Below are 20,615 nucleotides of genomic sequence, written 5' to 3' on the forward strand. Positions count from 1 at the left end.
ATTCCTGCAGTACTTTGGTTTACCTTTTAACAAAAGGGTATTTCTCTTAGGTAGTTTTGTTGAGTATGAACTGCAAAGAGCAGGTGTACCATCTGGGACTGACCCTATGTCTTTACTGCATTGTAATGAAATACTATAGATTAATATTTCCCACAATCCGGTACTGGTTTTAAATGGTTGGACTAATGTATGAAGCGGTTCATATTTTAAAATTGTGTCTTAAATATTTTAGTAGTTGTATATCCATTCTTGATCTATAGTATTCTTGTTTGTATTTAATAAAACCATTATCATTATGCAATTACACATCACATTTATTTTTCATAATCTGACATATTACTGCACATTTTCAATCAAGAAAGACAACTCTAATGCAAAAGTTTTGATGTGTTCTCCTTGAATACCTAAAATGATGATTGTTTATGATTTGTTAATGTAACTTGATTTTGCAGGTACTGTATATAAATATTTACAGTACATAGTTTGCACTTTCTTTATGAGCAGCGTAGCATATGCATAATTATCAACGTGAACAGTCAACGTGGCTCACAGCTGCATGTGGACTGTAGCACAGACCAAAGCGAGTGAGGATGTGTTTGGTGACATGTTGGGGGCGGGCACATGAGCAAGCAGTGCGCATGCCTCGAAAGCGAGGGTGGACGCGGGAGGAGGGTGAGAGTTGGTGGGCGGGGCTCTGTCGTGCGTTCCCCATGACGCGGGAGGAGGGTTAGAGTGGGTGGTCGGGGCTCTGTCGTGCGTACTCCATGGTCGGGTGACTTGGGCAATTATATATACAGTGGAACCTCGGTTCACAACCATAATTCATTCCAAAACTCTAGTCGTGAAGCGATTTGGTCGTGAACCAAAGTAATTTCCCCCATAGGATTGTATGTAAATACAATTAATCCAATCCATTCCAGACCGTATGAACTGTATGTAAATATATATATTTTTTAAGTTTTTAAGCACATAGTTAATTATACCATAGAATGCACAGCATAATAATAAACTAAATGTAAAAACATTGAATAACACTGAGAAAACCTTGAACAACAGAGAAAACTTGCACTGCAAGAGTTCGCACTATAGCGCTATGAACCACTCGCTAAAAACACTTTTTAAGCTGAGTTTTAAGCACAGGGAAAAAAATGAAAATTTGAAAAATCCGTAATTTAATAAACAACCAAGAAAAGTAACATTGCAACAATGCAAGTGCGCGTCTGTGTGTGTGTGTGTGTCTCTCTCTCGTGCACCTGTGTTTGTGTCTCTCTCTCGCGCGCCTGTGTGTGTGTCTCTCTCATGTGGACTATAGCACAGACGAAAGTGAGCAGGCAGTGCACATGCCTCAAGAGCGACGGTGGACACAGGAGAAGGGTTACAGTTGGCAGGAGGGGCACTGTTGTGCGTATCTCATGACGCGGGAGGAGAGTTAGAGTTGGCGGGCGGGGCTCTGTGAGTTGCCAGCCGTGGCTCTAAGTCTTGCTTGCGCTCAGTGTCTTGTGTGCCCTTAGTGAATTATATATATACAGTAGATGAAAATGTACCATCATTAGTGATTAGGAACATACAGTAAAGATGCAAGCAACTGCTGAGTTCAAAGTGACTGCTCTGGAGTATTCTCTGAGTAAAAATAATTTAAATAGTTTTGCTCTTTGCAGACAGACCCAGGCATTTTCAGCAACAACAGTGCAAAAATGCACTGTACAAAATATATTTTTTTAAATGTGGTCTGGCAATCAGACAATAAAAGTAAACTTTTAATGAACTTTTCTAAAGACTTATCAGACGAACATTTAGACTGTGTATGAAAATTCCTTATTACCTATGACATAACATAACATCAAACCACATTTTGCTGTGGTCTAAATTGTACAAATAAAACTGAGTGAAGATTGTCGCACTATGTAAGGATAAGTATGATTACTACGGAACAGGGTGGTCACCTGAGCTGATAGACACATGAGCTGAAAATTCAAATGCATATGTTTTTGCTAAAAGCATTTGTTTGAATTAATTTGACTTTGAGGTAATCTCGGTTTACCGTGTTAAGTTCTACATGGCATACTGTTTTCAAAATTACTTTTTTAACTTCGATTCATTATTTATGTTAAACAAACAGAATGCACATACTTGAACAAGTGTTTTTGGAATGGACAAGGGATGTGAAACACTGGCTGAGAGCAGTAACTGCACATTTCACAATCCTTTTAAGTATTCTGAAATGTCCTGAAGCACAGAAGTTAGAAAAATCTTGGCATACGTTAAGGACATGAATACACATTGATTTAACTACACACATGACACTAGAAGGAACATTGTCAGGGACTGGTTTAGCATGTTCAGCTTGCTGTGTGATTTTTAACATAGCTGACCAACTTTGCTAATTTAGATACTGTATGCGCAGACTTCACAGTTGTGTGTACCTTGAAATTGAGAATTTTATCAGCAGGTTAGGAGTCTTCACCTCAGTATATCCCATGAGAAATGTAGTTTCCTGAATTAACCACTGCATCTTCACATTTTTCTTATCCTGCTTCAGACAGTGGTGATTGATGCCAAGGAAACAGAAATGTCCAATATGTTCCTGTCCCAATCCAACACCAATGGCATCAGCTGGAAATTTATAACAAATTATGCCTTTATCTTGGTTATACATTTCAATTATAATTATAATTTTGACCTAAATTAGAAGGTTTAATAAACCCTGTAAAATTATTATGATTTCCCAGAATATATTATATTTTATCATGTCTTTTAGTTTCAATGGTAGAAGGGGCATAAAGGTATAATTTAGGTTGCAGGACCTAGGTAAATTAACTGGCCATTTATAAGCTGTATATTGTAAATAAATTCTGATGAATAAAGGATTTAGAATTTTGTGAGTGTTGTTTAAACAAATCTTTATACAATAAACACATCCATGTGAATATTTAATTAGTTGGCAACTAAAGTGTTCATAAAAGAATACTGTATTAGTGCTATAACATCCTCCACTCTTCTGGGGAGACTTTCTATAAGAATTGGTGAGTGGGGGAATTTGTGCCCATGCAGTCAAAAGAGCATTTTGAGGTCAGTTACTGATTCTTGACAAGAAGATTTGGCTCAGAAACCATCTTCTATTCCATCCCAAAGGTGTCCATTAAGTTTGAGATCGGGGCTCTGCCCAGGCCACTTGAGTTCCTCAGTGTTTTTATGAATCTGGTTTTGTGTCCAGGATCACAGCTATACCGGAACAGAAAAGTGCCTTCCACAAACCATTGCCACATGCACTCACCAGCCATTTTATTAGGTACACCTGTTCAACTGCTTATTAGTACAAATATCTAATCAGCCAATAACATGGCAACAACTCAATGCATTTAGACATGTAGACATTGTCAAGATGACCTGCTGAAGTACAAACCAAGCATCCGAATGGGGAAGAAAGGTGATTTATGTGACTTTAAACGTAGCATGGTTGTTGGTGCCAGACAGGCTGGTGTGAGTATTTAGAAACTGCTGATCTACAGATAGTTTTAAACACAACAATCTGTAGGATTTAAAGAGAATGGTCAAAAAAAGGATAATATCCAGTGAGCGGCAATTCTTAGGTGAGAATGCCTTGTTGATGCCAAGGGTCAGAGGAGAACGGCCAGACAGGTTCAAGTTGATAGAAAGGCAACAGTAACTCAAATAACCCCCTTGTTATTACCGAGGTATGCAGAAGAGCATCTCTGAACACAGAACATATCGAACCTTGAAGCAAATGGGCTATAGCAGCAGGAGAACACTCCTGTCAGCTAAGAACAACCAAATGAGGCTACATTTCGCACAGGCTCACCAAAATTGGAAAATAGAAGATTGGAAAAATGTTGCCTGGTCTGATGAGTCTCGATTTTCTGATGTGAAATTCAGATGGTCGGGTCAGAATTTGGCGTCAACAACATGAAAGCATGGATCCATCCTGTCTTTTATCAATGGTTCAGGCTGGCGGTGGTGGTGTAATGGTGTGGGGGACATTTTCTGGGCATACTTTAGGCCCCTTAATACCAACTGAGAATCATTTAAATGCCCCAACTTTCCTGAGCATTGTTGCTGACAATATCCATCCTTTTATGACTTCATCCCTTTATGATGGCTACTTCTAGCAGTATAATGTGCCATGTCACAAAGCTCAAATCATGTCAAACTGGTTTCTTGAACATGACAATGAGTTCACTGTACTCAAATGGCCTCCACAGTCACCAGATCTCAATCCAGTAGAACACCTTTGGGATGTCGTGCAACAGGAGATTTGCATCATGGATGTGTAGCCGACAAACAGCAACTGCATGATGCTATCATGTCAATATGTACCAAAGTCCCTGAGGAATGTTTCCAGCAACTTGTTTAATCTATGCCGCAAAGAATTATGGCAGTTCCGAAGGCAAAAGGTGGTCTAACATAATACTTTATTACTACCTATTAAAGTGGCCAGTAAGTATAGCTGAAAATGCGCAATCGTCCAATATGTCATTATATGCTATAGCTTAACAGTATCCTTTACCGAGTCCTAGTCCTAGGCCTATGCCAGAATTTGAAAAAACAAATTGTATTGTAGGCAATATGCACTCAAGTAAGAAGTGTTATACTTGCATCTGCCGAATTCGATTTCATCAGTCAGACTACCAGATAATGAATGGTTCATCACAATGGAGAATATGTTTCCACTACTCCAGAGTCCAATGGCACAGTGCTTTTACACTAAATCAGCTGAGGCTTGGCATTGCACATAGTGGTCTTTGGTTTTTGTGCAGTTGCTTGCCCATTTCATGAAGCTCCTGATGCACAGTTCTTGAGCTAATGTTGCTTCCACAGGTAGTTTGGTGCTCTGTTGTGAATGATACAATAGAGGATAGGTGATTTTTATGCCCTATGCACTTCAGCACTCAGTGGCCCTGCTCTATGAGTTTTCATAGTCTGACACTTCTAGGATAAGCTGTTGTTGCTCCTAGACCCTTCCACTTCAATTGTAATTGTTGTGAACAGAGTGGATCTAGTAGAGCAGAAATTATCTGGCTCCTGGGTACAGCTTGTTAGCTGTCTAGTGTGATAGTGTGGGCAATAAAGTATGACTCTGTTTTTTCAATATTAGCTTCTTTACACTGGCTGCTGTCAGTTTTCGAATTGATTTTAAAATCTTGTTGCTAGTTTTTAAATCTTTACATGGGCTTGCATCTGCCTATTTATCGGAATTGTGTGTTTTACACCAGCCATCCAGAGTGCTTAGATCTTCTGGTCAGTTGCCTCTTGTTGTCCCTCGTACCAAGTGTAAAACACTTTTGCAGCTGCTGCTCCCTGCCCGTGGAACTCTTTACCTTATTACATAAAGGAGTCGTCTACAACTGAACTGTTCAAAACAAGATTAAAGACTCATTTCTATTCACTTGCATTCCGTGACCTTCAGTAATACCGATGGTTTCCTCATTGTGATTATGTAACATTACTTCTATTTATTATTTATTTTACTTATGTTCATTTATTTTATTTCTAATTATGTTATTCATGTTAATTGTATGTTGTTCTTTTATTCAATTATCGTAAAGCACTTTGGCCACAGCATTCCTATGTTGTTTTAAATGTGCTATACAAATAAATTGACATTGACATCTCTTCCACCCATATTTCCTGCAGTGAAAGTAGTGTGTTTTTTTTCTTTTGCTTCTGGTTTCCATCCCCACCTGATTAATTTATTCAAGCCAAACCCTATTTTTTCATATTTGTTTTTTAGCTGAAGACAATAATAATGTTTTCTGCTTTTGTCTTGTTTTGGTAATACATTCAATGTCTATGCAGTGTTTTTATTTCATTGTATTTGATGCTATTAGTATTATTCTTTTGCACAAACTGTTGTGCCAAAGCAAAGCTCAGAAGCTTTGGCATCACTTGAGCAAACTTATGCACACACCCACACTTACTTGCAAGGGGACAGTTTGAAAGAAGTGTTTTTTACTCTTTATTAATAAATATTTACAAAAAAAATCCCTTGTTCATTGACTTCACAAACAATTTGGATAAAAATAATTTCTTTTATTTTAAATATATACAACATATACATACAAAAAAGAAATCTGGTGACACCTTATAACCCACCAATAATTAACAAGAAATTACAGATAACAATAATCTGTCATTTTTTATAAATTCCTGCAATAACAACTGTTAAAAGCTGGCCTGCAGTAGAAAACACTACAGTTTCCAGTTTGTCTTGTAAGTGATGTGAGCAACAGTGATGTTCTTCATTCATTTCATCATATAGGTTAAAGTTGACTCAAATATGTGAATTGTACTGGCACTTTGATCTTAAGTAAATAGTTTAAAACATTTACATATTACAAGTCACCTGACATCAACACTTTAAAATGTCTTAATTGGACCAATGAAACCAGTGAAAATACCTTCGTAAAAAGATCTTTACTGGTCATATCATAAGTAATTAAAGTATAATGATAAATCAAGAGATTAAACCACTGAAGCTCATTATAACACAGTTGTAATAATAAAAGAAATTAGTTTTCAAAATTAAGTACAATAAAAACCAAAGTAAAATTTTGGAAACACTTTTCAATGAGCAGGAAAATAATTCCAGTAACCATTGCACTAATTCCAATGAAGCTAGGTTAAATATATTTGATTGTCATTATTGATCGGTTAGCTGAAAGTGTTACCAAAAACATTTGTTGCCATTTGTGTCCTGAGAAACCCAGAGCGAGTGAGTGAGGGGTGTCAGTCATTTTGATTAACAAAATAACCATCCCCTTACCTCTGTTTAAAGGCACAGGAACAATAAATAAGAAAAACTTTTGTGCCAACTGTCTTTTGCCATTTAACACCAATGTCACATTGCGTGCTTCACAAGTATGGCTGCTGTCACTTTAGCAGCTATATTCACTTTTGCTTTGCTTTTTGTGCTCCTTTTTTCTGGAGCTGATTTTTAAAATTTGAAATTCCTGTGTTTCTTCTTTTCCTTTTTTGTCCAAAATTCAATTATGCTGCCCCAATATAGGACATGCAAAATACGCTAAGCCAGTCAGAATTGTGCCCTGGGACTATACTGACCACTTTATAGCGACAATGTTTCAAATATGAATAACAGGGGAACAAGGGGGCATGCAGGTAATAAACATGGGAGGGTATGCTATAGCCTGGAATTACTTGTGAATACCTACTGGTTGTTGAGATGAAAACAGAAAAGCTGAAATGATTTATAAAATACATAACCAGGAAAAACAGTACTTTAAAAGAAATTATAAAGAGTGAGAACTAGAAAATGTGAGCAATAAATAACATTAAACTATGTTTAAAGTAGAGCAAAATCTCAGAATTTTAAAGGTCTGAGTTACAGTAAAGAATGACCGGAGAATATTCTGAAGATATAAAAAAAACACATGAAAGTTATGAAAAAAGTAGGACTATGTGGTACTGTAACTTGATCCAAGAAATTACTGATTTTAGTTAGCAATAGACTAAATGATCTCTGGAATTAAATTGTTTCTGTGATTATACTGATACCACCGACATAAGTTGCATTGCACCTATTGTGTATTTCTAGTTATATAAGCATTTATATTACTGCTATTAATTTAAGAACAAATTTTGTTCAAATTGGATTCAAGTTGTGTGCTGTCTCTTGTGGGATCCTTTCAGCAGCATACTGCTAAAATATATTAATGATTCATCGATGAAATATACTGGTTAAGAGCATTATGATAGCAAGAATTGAAATTAGGAGGTTCAGGCAAAGTACAGTATGTTTAGAGTAATAAACGGAAATAAAGAAAAGAAAAACACAGAGGTGCTGAACACAGAGTAAAACAGGCCAAGCAAGAAAACACATAGGTGAATGATACACGAGGGAGATGGCTTCAGTGTGCAAACAAACAGGAATTTGCTCACACACAAACTTGTTTGGTATAGTGTGCTAAAAACAGAAGAGTTATTTAAAGTATAAAAACAATACGGGGAACTTGATGTAGTCTACCAACATGACAAAGAAAATTGGTTGCCACACTTACAGAAGTTCAAAGTGTGCTAGCACATAAATACATCAGGTAACATGTGGGGTATAGTCAAGTGTGAGAACACATAGACAATTATACCAAATGTGGTAATACTTAGGGAAGTATTTGTGCCAACACACTGTGATTGTGACAAAGCACAATGAACACAAATCTGTATTACAGTGTGTTAACACAAGGGAAAGAAAGACAAAAGCAATATGAAGCAAAAAGAAGCACAGTACAACATGGTACAGCATTTGAAGACACAATCAAAACACAGTAAAGCACAATGAACAATACTGAAGGCAATACACTGAAACATCAACAAACATTAAGAAAGATGCTCCCCATCACCCCATGGCCTCAGCATCTTTACTACAGTGCTGCTGTGCCTTCTCTGTGGCAAATTTGAGTACACTCAGCAGCAAAGCAGACAAGATCACTGGGGAGTTTCCTAACAAGTAGATGTCTTCAAAAAAACAAACCAATTTGCATTTATATAGCGTCTTACAAGCATTAATATCTTGGCCAATTATTTCACATATGTGTTAACTCTATGCAATGCCATAATGAAACTACCTGCCATTTTTCAAGTGTTTATGCTGTCAAAATAGCCAGGATTATGGTTTTAAAAGGAATTTCTTTAAGCTTCAATTGAAACGGTCACACAAAACACAGATTTTGCACTCGTCAATAATAGCTCAATAAATGGTATTCATACTCTTTTTTGAATATATAATTACCTATAATATTTATGAGTTTGTGGGTATTAGTCTGCACTTCAGAAAAATGTAGATACTGAATTGTTGCATAATAAATTATATCAAGTTTTTATATATGTTTAAGTTTTTGTTCACAGTTTTCACGGATCTTGATGCATCTGATTAATCACAAACTGATTTAAATGAGCAAATCCGTCAAGCAAAAACATTCTACAAACATTTATTTAACATGTTTACCGAGATAGCTGTATTATATCTCAGAGCTTACTACAGCTAAAGAGCACAGCTGTCGCTTATAAGAAAATCATTGGGAATGAAAACAAAATGATAAAATCGGTTGTCCGCATCAGAATCCGTAACATAAGAAACTAAATGCATTTAACAAGAGACAAAGTAATCAAAGAAGCTCAGGAGTTCACTTAGACTTTTAACCAAACTATTTTGAAACTAAGCTGACATAGTTTCGGGTTTATATGTCCTGTCTGTGGCACATATTTTTCCCTGCTTCCACTTACAGTTTAAGGTCAACAGACAGGTTTTGTTATGTGTTTGTGGGCTTGACAAATTTCACTTCCATGGCATAATTTTCCCTAACTTACTGCAGTCTAGTGATGACCAAATGCAATATATAATTTGTCAAAAATATAAATGAAAGTGGACATTGATAATATGTTTCACTTCCTTTAAAATTTACCGAGTGCTAAAATGTTATAAGATTTTGCCCAAAAAAAGCAACTGACAATACATTTTGAATACAATTTACATAATTTTAAACATAATTAATTCATAAATATCACTTCTGAGGTGATGGGATTTAAATGCTAAAACTGTAATGCTTCACATTATAACAATGCACTTAAATACAACATTTGTAAAACAAAAGAACACATTAGATTATTTTCTGGTATCCATGGAACCCTAGTGGTTTTGTTCCAATCAAAGTCAAAACAGTTAATTTGTTTGTATGTTTATTATATCACCTCCTGAGGAAATCAGTATTCAATGCTGTTGTCTTCTTTTTCCCTACAAGAAAGCGAAACCAAATATTTTAAATAAATTTTAAAGCTACCATTTTGATTTATTCTCAAGAGTTGAATAAGCTTGCTTATGTTCTGATCCCAAGAAATTTCTTTCATACCACCTGTGGACAAATAGTATAGCACAGTTGCTCAATTAAGATGCAAACAAGTACTTTTTGAAAAAAAAAATGTATGTTTCGTTAAATTAAGGGCTCAGTTTATTTTCATGTTGCCTCACTGGGATCTTTCAGCAGCAGCCATTATTTTGATTGTGTGCAGTAGTGTGCTTCAGAACATAGTCACAGTTCATTCTATAGGCTGGTATATTTCCCAGTTTATGATCCTTTCCCTCTTTTAAGGAAGCTTGGTCAGAAATCCTTCACTATTACACTAGAGGCACGGCCTGTCAACTTGTACTTATTTTATATTAAAGCAGTAAAACATAATTTGGGTGTGTTATGTGCAGGCACAATGTGACCACCACAATCCACCTCTGAGGTGGCTACATATTGGTGTGTCAGTTTCTTTTAAGATCCCATATGGAAGAAGGCGCTATATAAATGCAAGTCTGATTATGACAGAGTGAAGCAAACTTAAAAACCAAAAGCCAAGATCCTTCTTCAGTGTTTGATAGTGCTGGAATCTTGAGCTGAGCATTATTGGCAGATATCAAAATCAGGGTTCAAAGTCACTGTCGCTGCACACAGAGATGTCAGGGGTGGACGTTTCTCTTTGTTCAGTGCTCATGCTGCAGTCGCTGGTCTCAGGACTTCCTGGATGGGAAGGAGAACCCGTCTGGAGATGTGGATGGCAGTCACGGTTGGAGCAGTCAAGAGAAACACTGGAAGAGACAAGGCTGGCATTCTGTTGAAGTCTAAATAACACAAAATGTTTAAAGTTAACATTACTGTCATCTACCCATTCTGTTCTTTTAAAAATAAAAAAAATGAAAGGCAAAGGTAATTATACATCTGTCAGTATAATATACTGTATATGTGAGCTATATTGCTTCTCCATTAGAATGGGTCTCCTCAGAGTAAAACGGACATCTTTGTTGCACAGAATTTTGAAATATTATCTGTACACTGACCTGTTCTTAGCAGAGGCTGCTCGATCCCGCTGGCGACGATTTTTGAACCAGTTGCCCACCTGTGTTGGAGTCAGCCCGGTTGCTTGAGCTAGGTGCCGTTTCCGGGAAGGGTTAGGATATGGATCCTGCAGATACCATTCACGGAGCAGGCTGCGAGTTCTTTCCTGCAAATTGATGTTTTCAGTTAGTAATGTCCAAAACAGCTTTAAAAGATAGGGGCTCATTATTAATTTAAAAAAGTTTTAATTCCAACATCCATCCATCCATTATCCAACCTGCTATATCCTAACTTACAAGGTCACAGGGGTCTGCTGGAGCCAATCCCAGCCAAAACAGGGTGCAAGGCAGGAAACAAACCCCGGGCAGGGCATGCACACACTAGGGACAATTTAGAACCGTCAATACACCTAATCTGCATGTCTTTGGAAGGAAACCGGAGCACCCGGAGGAAACCCACGCAGACAAGGGGAGAACATGCAAACTCCACTCAGGGAGGACCCGGGAAACAAACCCAGGTCTCCTAACTGTGAGGCAGCAGCGCTACCCACTGCGCCACCCTTATTCCAACATATAAGGAGTATTTCAAGCATTAACTCTTGCAGAAGGTCAATTTTTCAGCTTGAGCAAAATACTCTTTGGCTTTTTGTGAAAGCAATAAGTTTCTGAAAACAAGCAATGTAAAAATGATGTCTTACCTTAAACACACTTCACTCTGAGTTATAGCATAGCAGTTTCTGTACAACTCTATCACTGTATTTGTGCACTGTGTAATTAAAGTAATATGACATCTAACTGAATGAATGTTCTTCAACTTCATCAAGTACTATAAAATACATTTTTATTTGCTAGAATGAATAAGTTACTTCAGATGCTTTAATGATATAATAAGGAATATTTGGTTATACTGCCCAAAGAGCCAAATAAAGAACAGAAGTTCCTCCTAGAAACAAGTGCTAAAAATACTAAATTTGTACTGTAATTGTTTTTTTTAGATCATGCATTGTATATTAACTGCTTACTTTTTATTTGCATATACAACGTAACTTAAAGTAAAAATGTACAATATAGTCATACTAATGTCCACTGTCTATACAAAAAATGTATATTTTACACGTGTTTCCAGAATTTTCCTCACAAATCCAAAACATGTCTAATGTTGGTTGGTGGCTTTTAATCAGTTTCTATCTTATGCTCGTTGCTGTTGGTTTGAGCTTGGACCCTAATTCTGAACTAAGCAGAGCATAAAATTTATTGTCCACAAAGATGAAACAAACTTTAAATGTACAGAAAAAAACATCTCTTCCTCAGTAATTTTAGGGAATACTTATTTTGTATTTGCAAATACTATAGTATTGTTAGCAAGTCCATGCCAGTCACTAAAGTATTCAATTGTCAAATACTGTAATGTATTTTATTTCTGAGAATTAGTTGAATGTTTATTGTTTTAGAATGCTAAAATAACTATTTAAATAGATTAAACTGACAGAGGGATTGGCTCCAGCAGACCCCCGTGACCCTGTGTTTGGATTCAGCGGGTTAGAAAATGGATGGATGGATGGAAGATGTATATGTAACAATATACTATAGAACAATAAATGTCACAAAATTCATTTCACAAAACTATGAATTATGTGCATTAATTTGAAAAACAGAAATTGTCCTCAACATGTCATGAAAATCAGTTTATCCCATGAACAAAATAAATTAATCCAAGTATGAGTTACTGACACATTCTCAGGATTATCTTTCATTAATATATTATTTTGTTATAAAATATGTTCATCATTTTTTTAAACTGAAAAGCATGTCATTTCTGATTAATAGAATTGCAAATTTCACAGTGTATGGGTGTACTATTATTACCTTTATAATTATTATCTTAGTAATCAATACATATCTTGGAGTAATGATACAGAAACAAATATAAAAAGAAGTCAACTGTCTGCACCCTGTTGTCCACTGAAGTAACATGGATATGAAAGCGAATAAATTAAGAATACGAAATGTTAATCTACAATTGGGCTTAATAGAGAAAAATGCATTCTCTCTGTCATTGAATGATTTGCTGTAGTTGTATTCAATCGTATCAAATCAGGGAAATCTCAGTGATTTCTTCATTACTACTTGATTTTTTTTGTTATTAATTCCATAGTAACATTATTATTCTTGTTACCAGTAGATCTGGTCTATATTGGACTGTATAACATGTGGATTTTGGCCAGTGCTGTAATTGTAGGAATAAATAAGAAAACATAAAAGTGTTTTTAATGTGCATTGCAAGAAAATTTATATAAAACTGTCAACCAAGCAAAAATAGTTCTGTCATTTTTATATATTATCAGACATGGTTATTCAAAAAAATTGGACACACTGCAATAGGAATTTTTTCTCCATTGATCTCAGGACTGTTTGTTATGTTTACCTTCTGATGCTGTCTGGTATAATTTAGGACGTCAAGGTGTGAGCGCATAGAATCTTTCTAAAACATTTATAAAAATAACCTAATATCCCATTAGGAAGTATTAACACGTAAGAAGCATTGGTACTTAAAATGGAAAAGAGGCTTACTTAAACTACCTCAAGGCCAAAAAAAAAAACCATTAATGATCCCAAGGAGGCAGCATTTACAACAATAAGAATGTCTTTTAAATGTGAGGGAAAAACCACTGATATACTTGAACACAAAGAGAACATGAAAATGTATATCAAAGGCTTCCTGAAAAATGGAACCACTAATTTCTATGCTGCCATGCAATTCTCATGTAAGCAAATTTAAAAGAATTGTTCCAGACAAGAAAGAAAAATCATAATGACCAGCATAAGTCCAAAGGGTCAAAGTTTATTTTAGCCTTTTTCACTGTTTAATAAATACAAAATAATTTAAAATTTAGATGAAAGGGTATTAAGATATATGACACAGTGCTTTGTGCTACTGCATTATAGCTAAAGTAGCCTAACATTGAATCCTGGTCAGATCACTGTCTGTGTGAAACATGTCGTTTTTTCTTGTGAATGTGTGTTTCCCTTTGTCCTTTGACTTCCCAAACATGTAAATGTGGAGTTAATTGAACTTTATAAATGGTCAATCTTTGTGCAAATGTGAATGTGCCCTGCAACTGACCGACACTCACTCTTGGGGTGGTCCTTGCCTTGCTTATAATACTGTGGTGATAGACCCAACCCCACTACAACTGTGAAATGATTTGGGATAGTCTGAAAAAGGAACAGTTGGATTATAAAAGAGCAGACCTATCTGCCAAGGTGATTGTAGTATAATCGTAAGTGCTGTCCAGTGGGAACAATATTTGGTAAGAGAATCTACAAAGTCAACATTCTACTACTGTGGAAAAAAGAACTTGCTTTGTAAATTGCACCCTTCTGTCATAGCACTAAATTGGATAGACCTCACTGGGACCCTTTATTATCTGATTATCTTTCCTTGATCCCAGTAGTCCTGTGTTTCCTATTTGAATGATTAATGTCAATTTTACTTTGTCACAGGATCAAATCAAAGAGTCACCTTTACTGACTTAGAAAAACTAAAGTCAGTCTGTATTACTATTTAATGATATTTTCCAACATTAATACTGTATTCTATTCATTGGTTAAAACTGGGATAATATCATTATAATTAGCTATTATAATTATAAGTAGTATTTATTGTAGCTCCCTGTGATCAAAGCAGATTTTCCATGCACTTCTTACACAGTCTTTATTAGGTAAATTGAAGTGCAGCTTAAAATAGCTGTCTGTGCTTTAGAGTTTACAAGTGTCCTCAGGTTCTTAAAACCTTTAATGACTAATCAAAAAAATCTTAGCAGCTCATATAACAAAGATGGGCAGAGGATTGTTCATTATAAGTTTAACTTAGTAAAGGCAAATAACAAAGGCACATAAATGTGAAATCCACACAAATACAAACTCAATTTACTGAAACACATTTACTCAACTCTTAAGTATATGCTAACCTAAACATACAGTGGTTATTTTTAACATTTATGATTAACAATGTATTTTAACAGACACGTAATGTGTATATAATAGCATTTTATTTTTCCATAATTCAAGAGTAAAGTGCCACATAGGAGTAATTTGTTTATTTTTGTTATTTGTGTATACTGTAATTTTTTTGACAGTATTACAAGTTCTGAATAAGAAGAATTCTATTCTGTTCCAGAGTTACAGAGAGAGATGAAGTTCTGTTGATGGACTTAAATGACAGTCATGAGGTTGGGCGTGTTTATTACATCAATTATATACTTACTGTTTTTGTTTTGCTCTTTTATAATGCATCAATTTAAAGAAAAGTGTTTTGCTTGCAATTTGTAATATTCAGTTTTAACTCCAATCTTGAGTATCTTGTTCCCTGGTTAGTCGGTATTAATCCATTTTATGGGACTAGATACAAAAATAAATTAGCTGCCTAAAGTTACAAAAGCTAAAATTATATTTTTGGTACTTTTTAGTTTAGGATTATAGTAAAATAGATAATATTGCTCACTAATGTTTGCAAAACCAAGAAACTGGTGGTAGACTTCAGAAAGCTAACCACACTTCCATCTACTGTATATCAGAGAGGATGCTGTCAAAAGAGTGCTTCTATAAATTTCTTGGAGAGTCATCACCAAGGAAATGAAGTGGGCACCACACATTGTGGCTCGTGTCAAAAAGGCTCACCAGTATCACTATTTCCTCAGACATGTGAGGACAGCTTACATTTCTCCATCTGTTCTCTCAAATGTCTACATGTGCCCAGTAGAGTCCATTCTCACTTAGCTGCATCACATCCTGGTATGACACCTGCTTAAGACTGTAAAGCACTGCAGAAAGTGAAGGTGGCAGTGAATATTGCTGACATCCAGCTGCCTTTTATTCAGGACATTTACAACACATACTGCCTTAGAAATCTTAATAAAATATGTGTTTAGATTAAAAAAAGAAAGGCAAACAGTATAATTAAAGGCCTATGCCATCCTTCACAGCCATTTGTATCATTCCTACTGTACCTTTTGGCAGATGGTGCTAGTCCACTGGCACACATGCCACAAGATTATGTGACAGTTTCTACTCAAAAGTGTTAAATGTTGCTGAATAGTCAATCATTAAGAATAAATACTGAACTGTAAAATCCAAGTAGTTTACATTTGTGTGTATATGTGCGCATGTATAAATGTATATATATTATAACATTGTACATGTATATACTGTATATGTTACATGCTGGCATACTTTTTGTTTGTGTGTTTATTTTGTTAGCATTGCTATTTGTCAACTTTAATGAGAAGACATACAACTAAAAATGTCATTGTTCTCAGTACAAATGACACATTTGACTTGATATTATAAACACAGGTATTACTGAGGTGGATGACTTTGAAATAATGTAAGCTACCCTAAATCCAGCATCATATTCTGTTGCTGTATGTGAGTGGACAATGTGTCAGTGTTTGTAATGCAGGTGCAAGATTTTTCATCCATGATACCGTGACCTGCTGTGTATATAGTTTTCATATTATTAACTAATCCATCCATTCATTATCCAACCCGCTATATCCTAACTACAGGGTCACGGGGGTCTGCTGGAGCCAATCCCAGCCAACACAGGACGCAAGGCAGTAAACAAACCCCGGGCAGGGCGCCAGCCCACCACAGAATTATTCATTAATTTTCTGTGTAAACTGTTGAAGCATTTTCAGATTAATTTGACATTAATTTCAGTTAACACAATTCACATTTTATTTTTTTTTTTTGTTTTCACCAATATGCATAACAAAGCATTGAATTCAAGTTGTGATAGCCTTACCTTGATGCACATAGTAATTGTAAACTCACAATTTGAAAACTAAAGAAAAAACAATTAACTCAATGGTTAAAATAATACATTGGCTTGAGGGATCTCTTATGAATCATTATAGAACTACCTGCAGATTTATTGCAGTAAGATTTAGAATACTCACTTTGGTTTCAGTGAGTTATTGATCTAAACAATTAAAAGACGCATAAAGGAAACTTAAGACATATCATACTGTATTTCATACATTTTGTTTGCAGATGCATGCTTACACAGCCCTTCACTAACAATGTATTTAATTAATGCCAGCATATGGCAAGTTATAAATTTTAGATGAAGTAAATCAAATTACATACATTTTTTTCTCTCTAACACCTAAGCTATGGAAGGCATAATGTATATAACAGGTATATTAAGTTCACCAGGTTAGTCAAGGTGAACGCTCTTTCCATTCATCAAATCCAATAAATTAGGAACAAAAATTGGCCCCTTTTAGGTTAAGAAAAAAACAGGTGTGATCAAGGGCTCCATTCTAGTGAGAGGAAGTGTGTATGCACCTTCTGGAAATGGAAAGTTGTTGTGTTCTGGCACTGCAGCTCAAGGATTTGGGACTGATTACAGGCCATACTCAAGTCCTATTATGACAAATATAAAACTGAGATGTAGTGGTTGAATCTGAAAGCTTGAGGACCCAAGAAATTGAGTTATGAAAAATTTTGAACTTTGACAGTTTTTTTATTTTACATATTTGTGTTTTTGTGATGATATTGTCATACAAAATATAAAGGAAAATAGTACAGAATGACTTTAGAACATCAGTTTTATATTTTAATTTACTAATAGATGGGTGCATAAAGATACTTCTGTCCTATTGTTCCACTGTACTGAGAATGTTAGTAATAATTCAAAATGGAAAAACATGATTGTCAATTTGGGTGTAAAAAGCAGAGTGCTGTGGGTGTATCTGAATCACACATGGATATTATGTAGGAACAGATTGAGAGTAGTTGCCATGAACGTTTGCTTGCATACATTATTCCTATTTAACTTTCAAAATAGATCAAAAATAGTATTTAACCTCACATACTTAAAGAAGTTGTATAATTCTCTGTGTGATGAAATCCTTTTTGTTTGTGAGAACATTTCTCCTAATCTACCTCTCTAGTACTGAGTTCAGATTTAAAACAAATACTGGAGAAGTCCTAGTCCATTACAGGAGACACTTAAATCACAACCACACTCACTTATTCAAGTAGTTATCAGTTAACCCAGCTGCACACCTTCAGAATATATCTAGTGAAAAACCCACACAGACACAAGAAGGACCTCCTATCGCCAAACACACTCCTGAAACTAGGTACTGTGTTAGCCCTTGTCATCAAGCATGTCAAGGTAAATATGGGCAAATAGTATAAGAACATAAAATAAATGCATCTAGTGTCTAATATCTCTTTCAAATACTTTGTAAAAATACATTAATGTATTTTAGGAGCTGTTTTACTCTTGCTGTTATCTTGCACCATTATGTAATACTTATTACAAAATAATTTCCATGAATGTTGTTTAAGGTTACATGCTATGATAAACTGCATTTGTATAGAATTATTTTACACATTAGCTGTAATAATCTATACAAAATTCTACCTTTTTTGCAGTACCTGTGCTAACTAAATTGTGGATTTATAGCTGACAAAAATGTCAGGCAAAGCTGCATCTTATTATTCTATTCTATCAGGATGTTTAATAAAGACAACATAACCAAAATTCTAGGCCTTCTTTTACAAGACAGAAACAGGTAAGTAGAATACAGAGGTAAGACTTCAAATTCTCTCTGCAAAAAATAATCACTTATTAAGAAAGGTTGGGGTTGAATTTTGATTTGATTTGTTAAATTTGACTTGACTGTGTAGAATGTTATCTGTTTCTAATTAAAATCATTAAAAAATATTTTAAAAAGAAAGGTTTGCAGGCTAACTATTATTTGTGAAAAAAACTGAAAAGCTGTCATGTTTGTATTGTTAGAGGAGTTTCAATCCCCAGGCTGTGTAAACTGTTTGGAGTATAGATTCCTGATGTTTTGTGTCATCCTCTATATTCAGACATGTTCACTCCTAATTGATTCATTTTTTGTGGCACAACTTTCTCCCCCACAACTGTCTTGTAATCAATGAATTAAATGCACTCATAGCTTTTAGTGCACTACACTGGATTAAAAACCTCACAAACTTGATCCTAAAGCATTTATTTGCCTAAAAATAGCTCTGACAGTTTTATCCTAAATCGGGAAAATTAAAGGTGTAATTAGGCTAGACTGAAAAGTTCAGGACCAAAAGTTGGGTTATCCAAAAGATTTTCCCACATGAGCTGGAGAAATAAAATCCACTGTATGCCCGAGATATTTGTAGGAGCATCAGACGTTTAGAGTTTTACAGTACTAAGTCTAGAATACCCTTACTTGAAACACCTGAACTGGAGTTAACAGTACGTTTAATGTATTATTAACATGAATGCGTTAAGCTAAACAATCTGACATGAAGTTTCAGTACCTGTAAAATTGGACTAATTTAACAATAATTTTTACGACTCATTTAAATATTGTACTAATATTGGTAACTCTTATATCGCGCCTTCACTGAGCTCTCTATCAAATGACGCTTCAAAAACAAAGCAAGTACAATCAAGCCAAGCGAACACAAGAAATCATTTACATAATAAATAGCAAAGCCTTACATTATTTTCGTAAAAGCTGATCGTATTTCTGTAGAAACCAGCAACGTTTTGTGTGGATTGTTAGATACGCATATTTTAAATAAGAGCGAATACTCGTCTAGAGATTTAGTGTATTGTGACTTGATTCCCTCTGCATTTTGTTTGCGTTCGTGAACTGTAAATTTCTGTAAATTAACGTTATTCACGCACAGGTAAAATATTAGTTGTTAACAGCTACTTGGATTCGACTTGTGCACAGTTTAATTTTCAGAGTAGTAATAAGCAGTTCCCTGAAAGGAACTGAACTAATTGTACAATTTTAACCCAAGGGAGCATATCAGGCAAGTAAAACACTGACTTGTTATTTTTAAGATATATTTGATTACCTTAAAGCAGTGGGTCTTCTGTTCGCCGTCCCAGATTGTCCGCGGCAGTGGGAACTTCTTGCGGATGCGGTATTTCTCTACTGGCCCAAGGGGGCGCCCCCGCAGTCTCTCGGCTTCTCTGTAATGCGCGTCCAGCCAGAGCGCCTGTAGTTTCGCGTGTGATTCACGTGTGAAGCGGTGGCTCTGCAGGATCTGATACAGAGCCTCGAAATTTCCACTGTGAAAGGCCACCAGAGCCCTAGCACGCATCACAGACTCATGCCGATTGAGGGCATCCGTAGCCGAGCCGGGCATGGCAGAGGGCAGAGACCAAAGGAAGCGGCCCAGGCGCTCCATGTCACCCGTATCCTCCAGGTTCTCGCATACGCGGGCCACCTGTTCCGGAGTGAACATGGGCAGACCGGGCAAGGGGAACATTTTGCTTGTAAAACAGCAAGTGAGGGACACGCTTGTGCAAGTGTTACTCGGCTCTAACGAACAGATCTTGACCTCATTCAGACTGGCTTTATTATAGCATTATGTCCTTCTGTAGTTGGAAGAGTGACACAATTTAAGTTAAAAAAAAACCCGCAATCCTCGATATCCGTTCTTGGTTATACTAGCGGGTTAACTTGCCTTTCTTTATACCAAAAGAGAAATGTCCCGTTAATTTGTGGTTGCAAATATTTCAGGAAGTCCAGTGTTCGAGTTGCATGCCTGTAACGCTGTAGTCACTGTATGAAACGAAATCCTAATACTTCGTTTGTAAATAAAACTGAAAATTCACAGTGGACAAAGCACATCGGTAAAGAAAAAATATATTCTGCCTGTTTTCATGTCCAGGAATGCCCTTGTTTCCTCTGATCGGTGTTGCAGTATTAAAGACTGGTGATTAAGGATC

General features: G+C 35.8%; 1 protein-coding gene across 1 annotated transcript; it reads right to left on the reverse strand.

Annotated features, from left to right (window-relative positions):
• Window positions 1-9,932: 9,932 nt before the first annotated feature.
• Window positions 9,933-20,152, reverse strand: six7 (SIX homeobox 7). Its single transcript, XM_039770169.1, has 3 exons — window positions 19,736-20,152; window positions 10,850-11,013; window positions 9,933-10,633 (listed from the first exon to the last, which is right to left on the reverse strand). Exons 1-3 carry the CDS (start codon window positions 20,150-20,152, stop codon window positions 10,435-10,437), a joined length of 780 nt encoding a protein of 259 aa, XP_039626103.1. The 3' UTR covers window positions 9,933-10,434.
• Window positions 20,153-20,615: the final 463 nt, after the last annotated feature.

This window comes from Polypterus senegalus, chromosome 11, assembly GCF_016835505.1.
Source record: "Polypterus senegalus isolate Bchr_013 chromosome 11, ASM1683550v1, whole genome shotgun sequence".
Lineage (NCBI taxonomy): Eukaryota > Metazoa > Chordata > Cladistia > Polypteriformes > Polypteridae > Polypterus > Polypterus senegalus.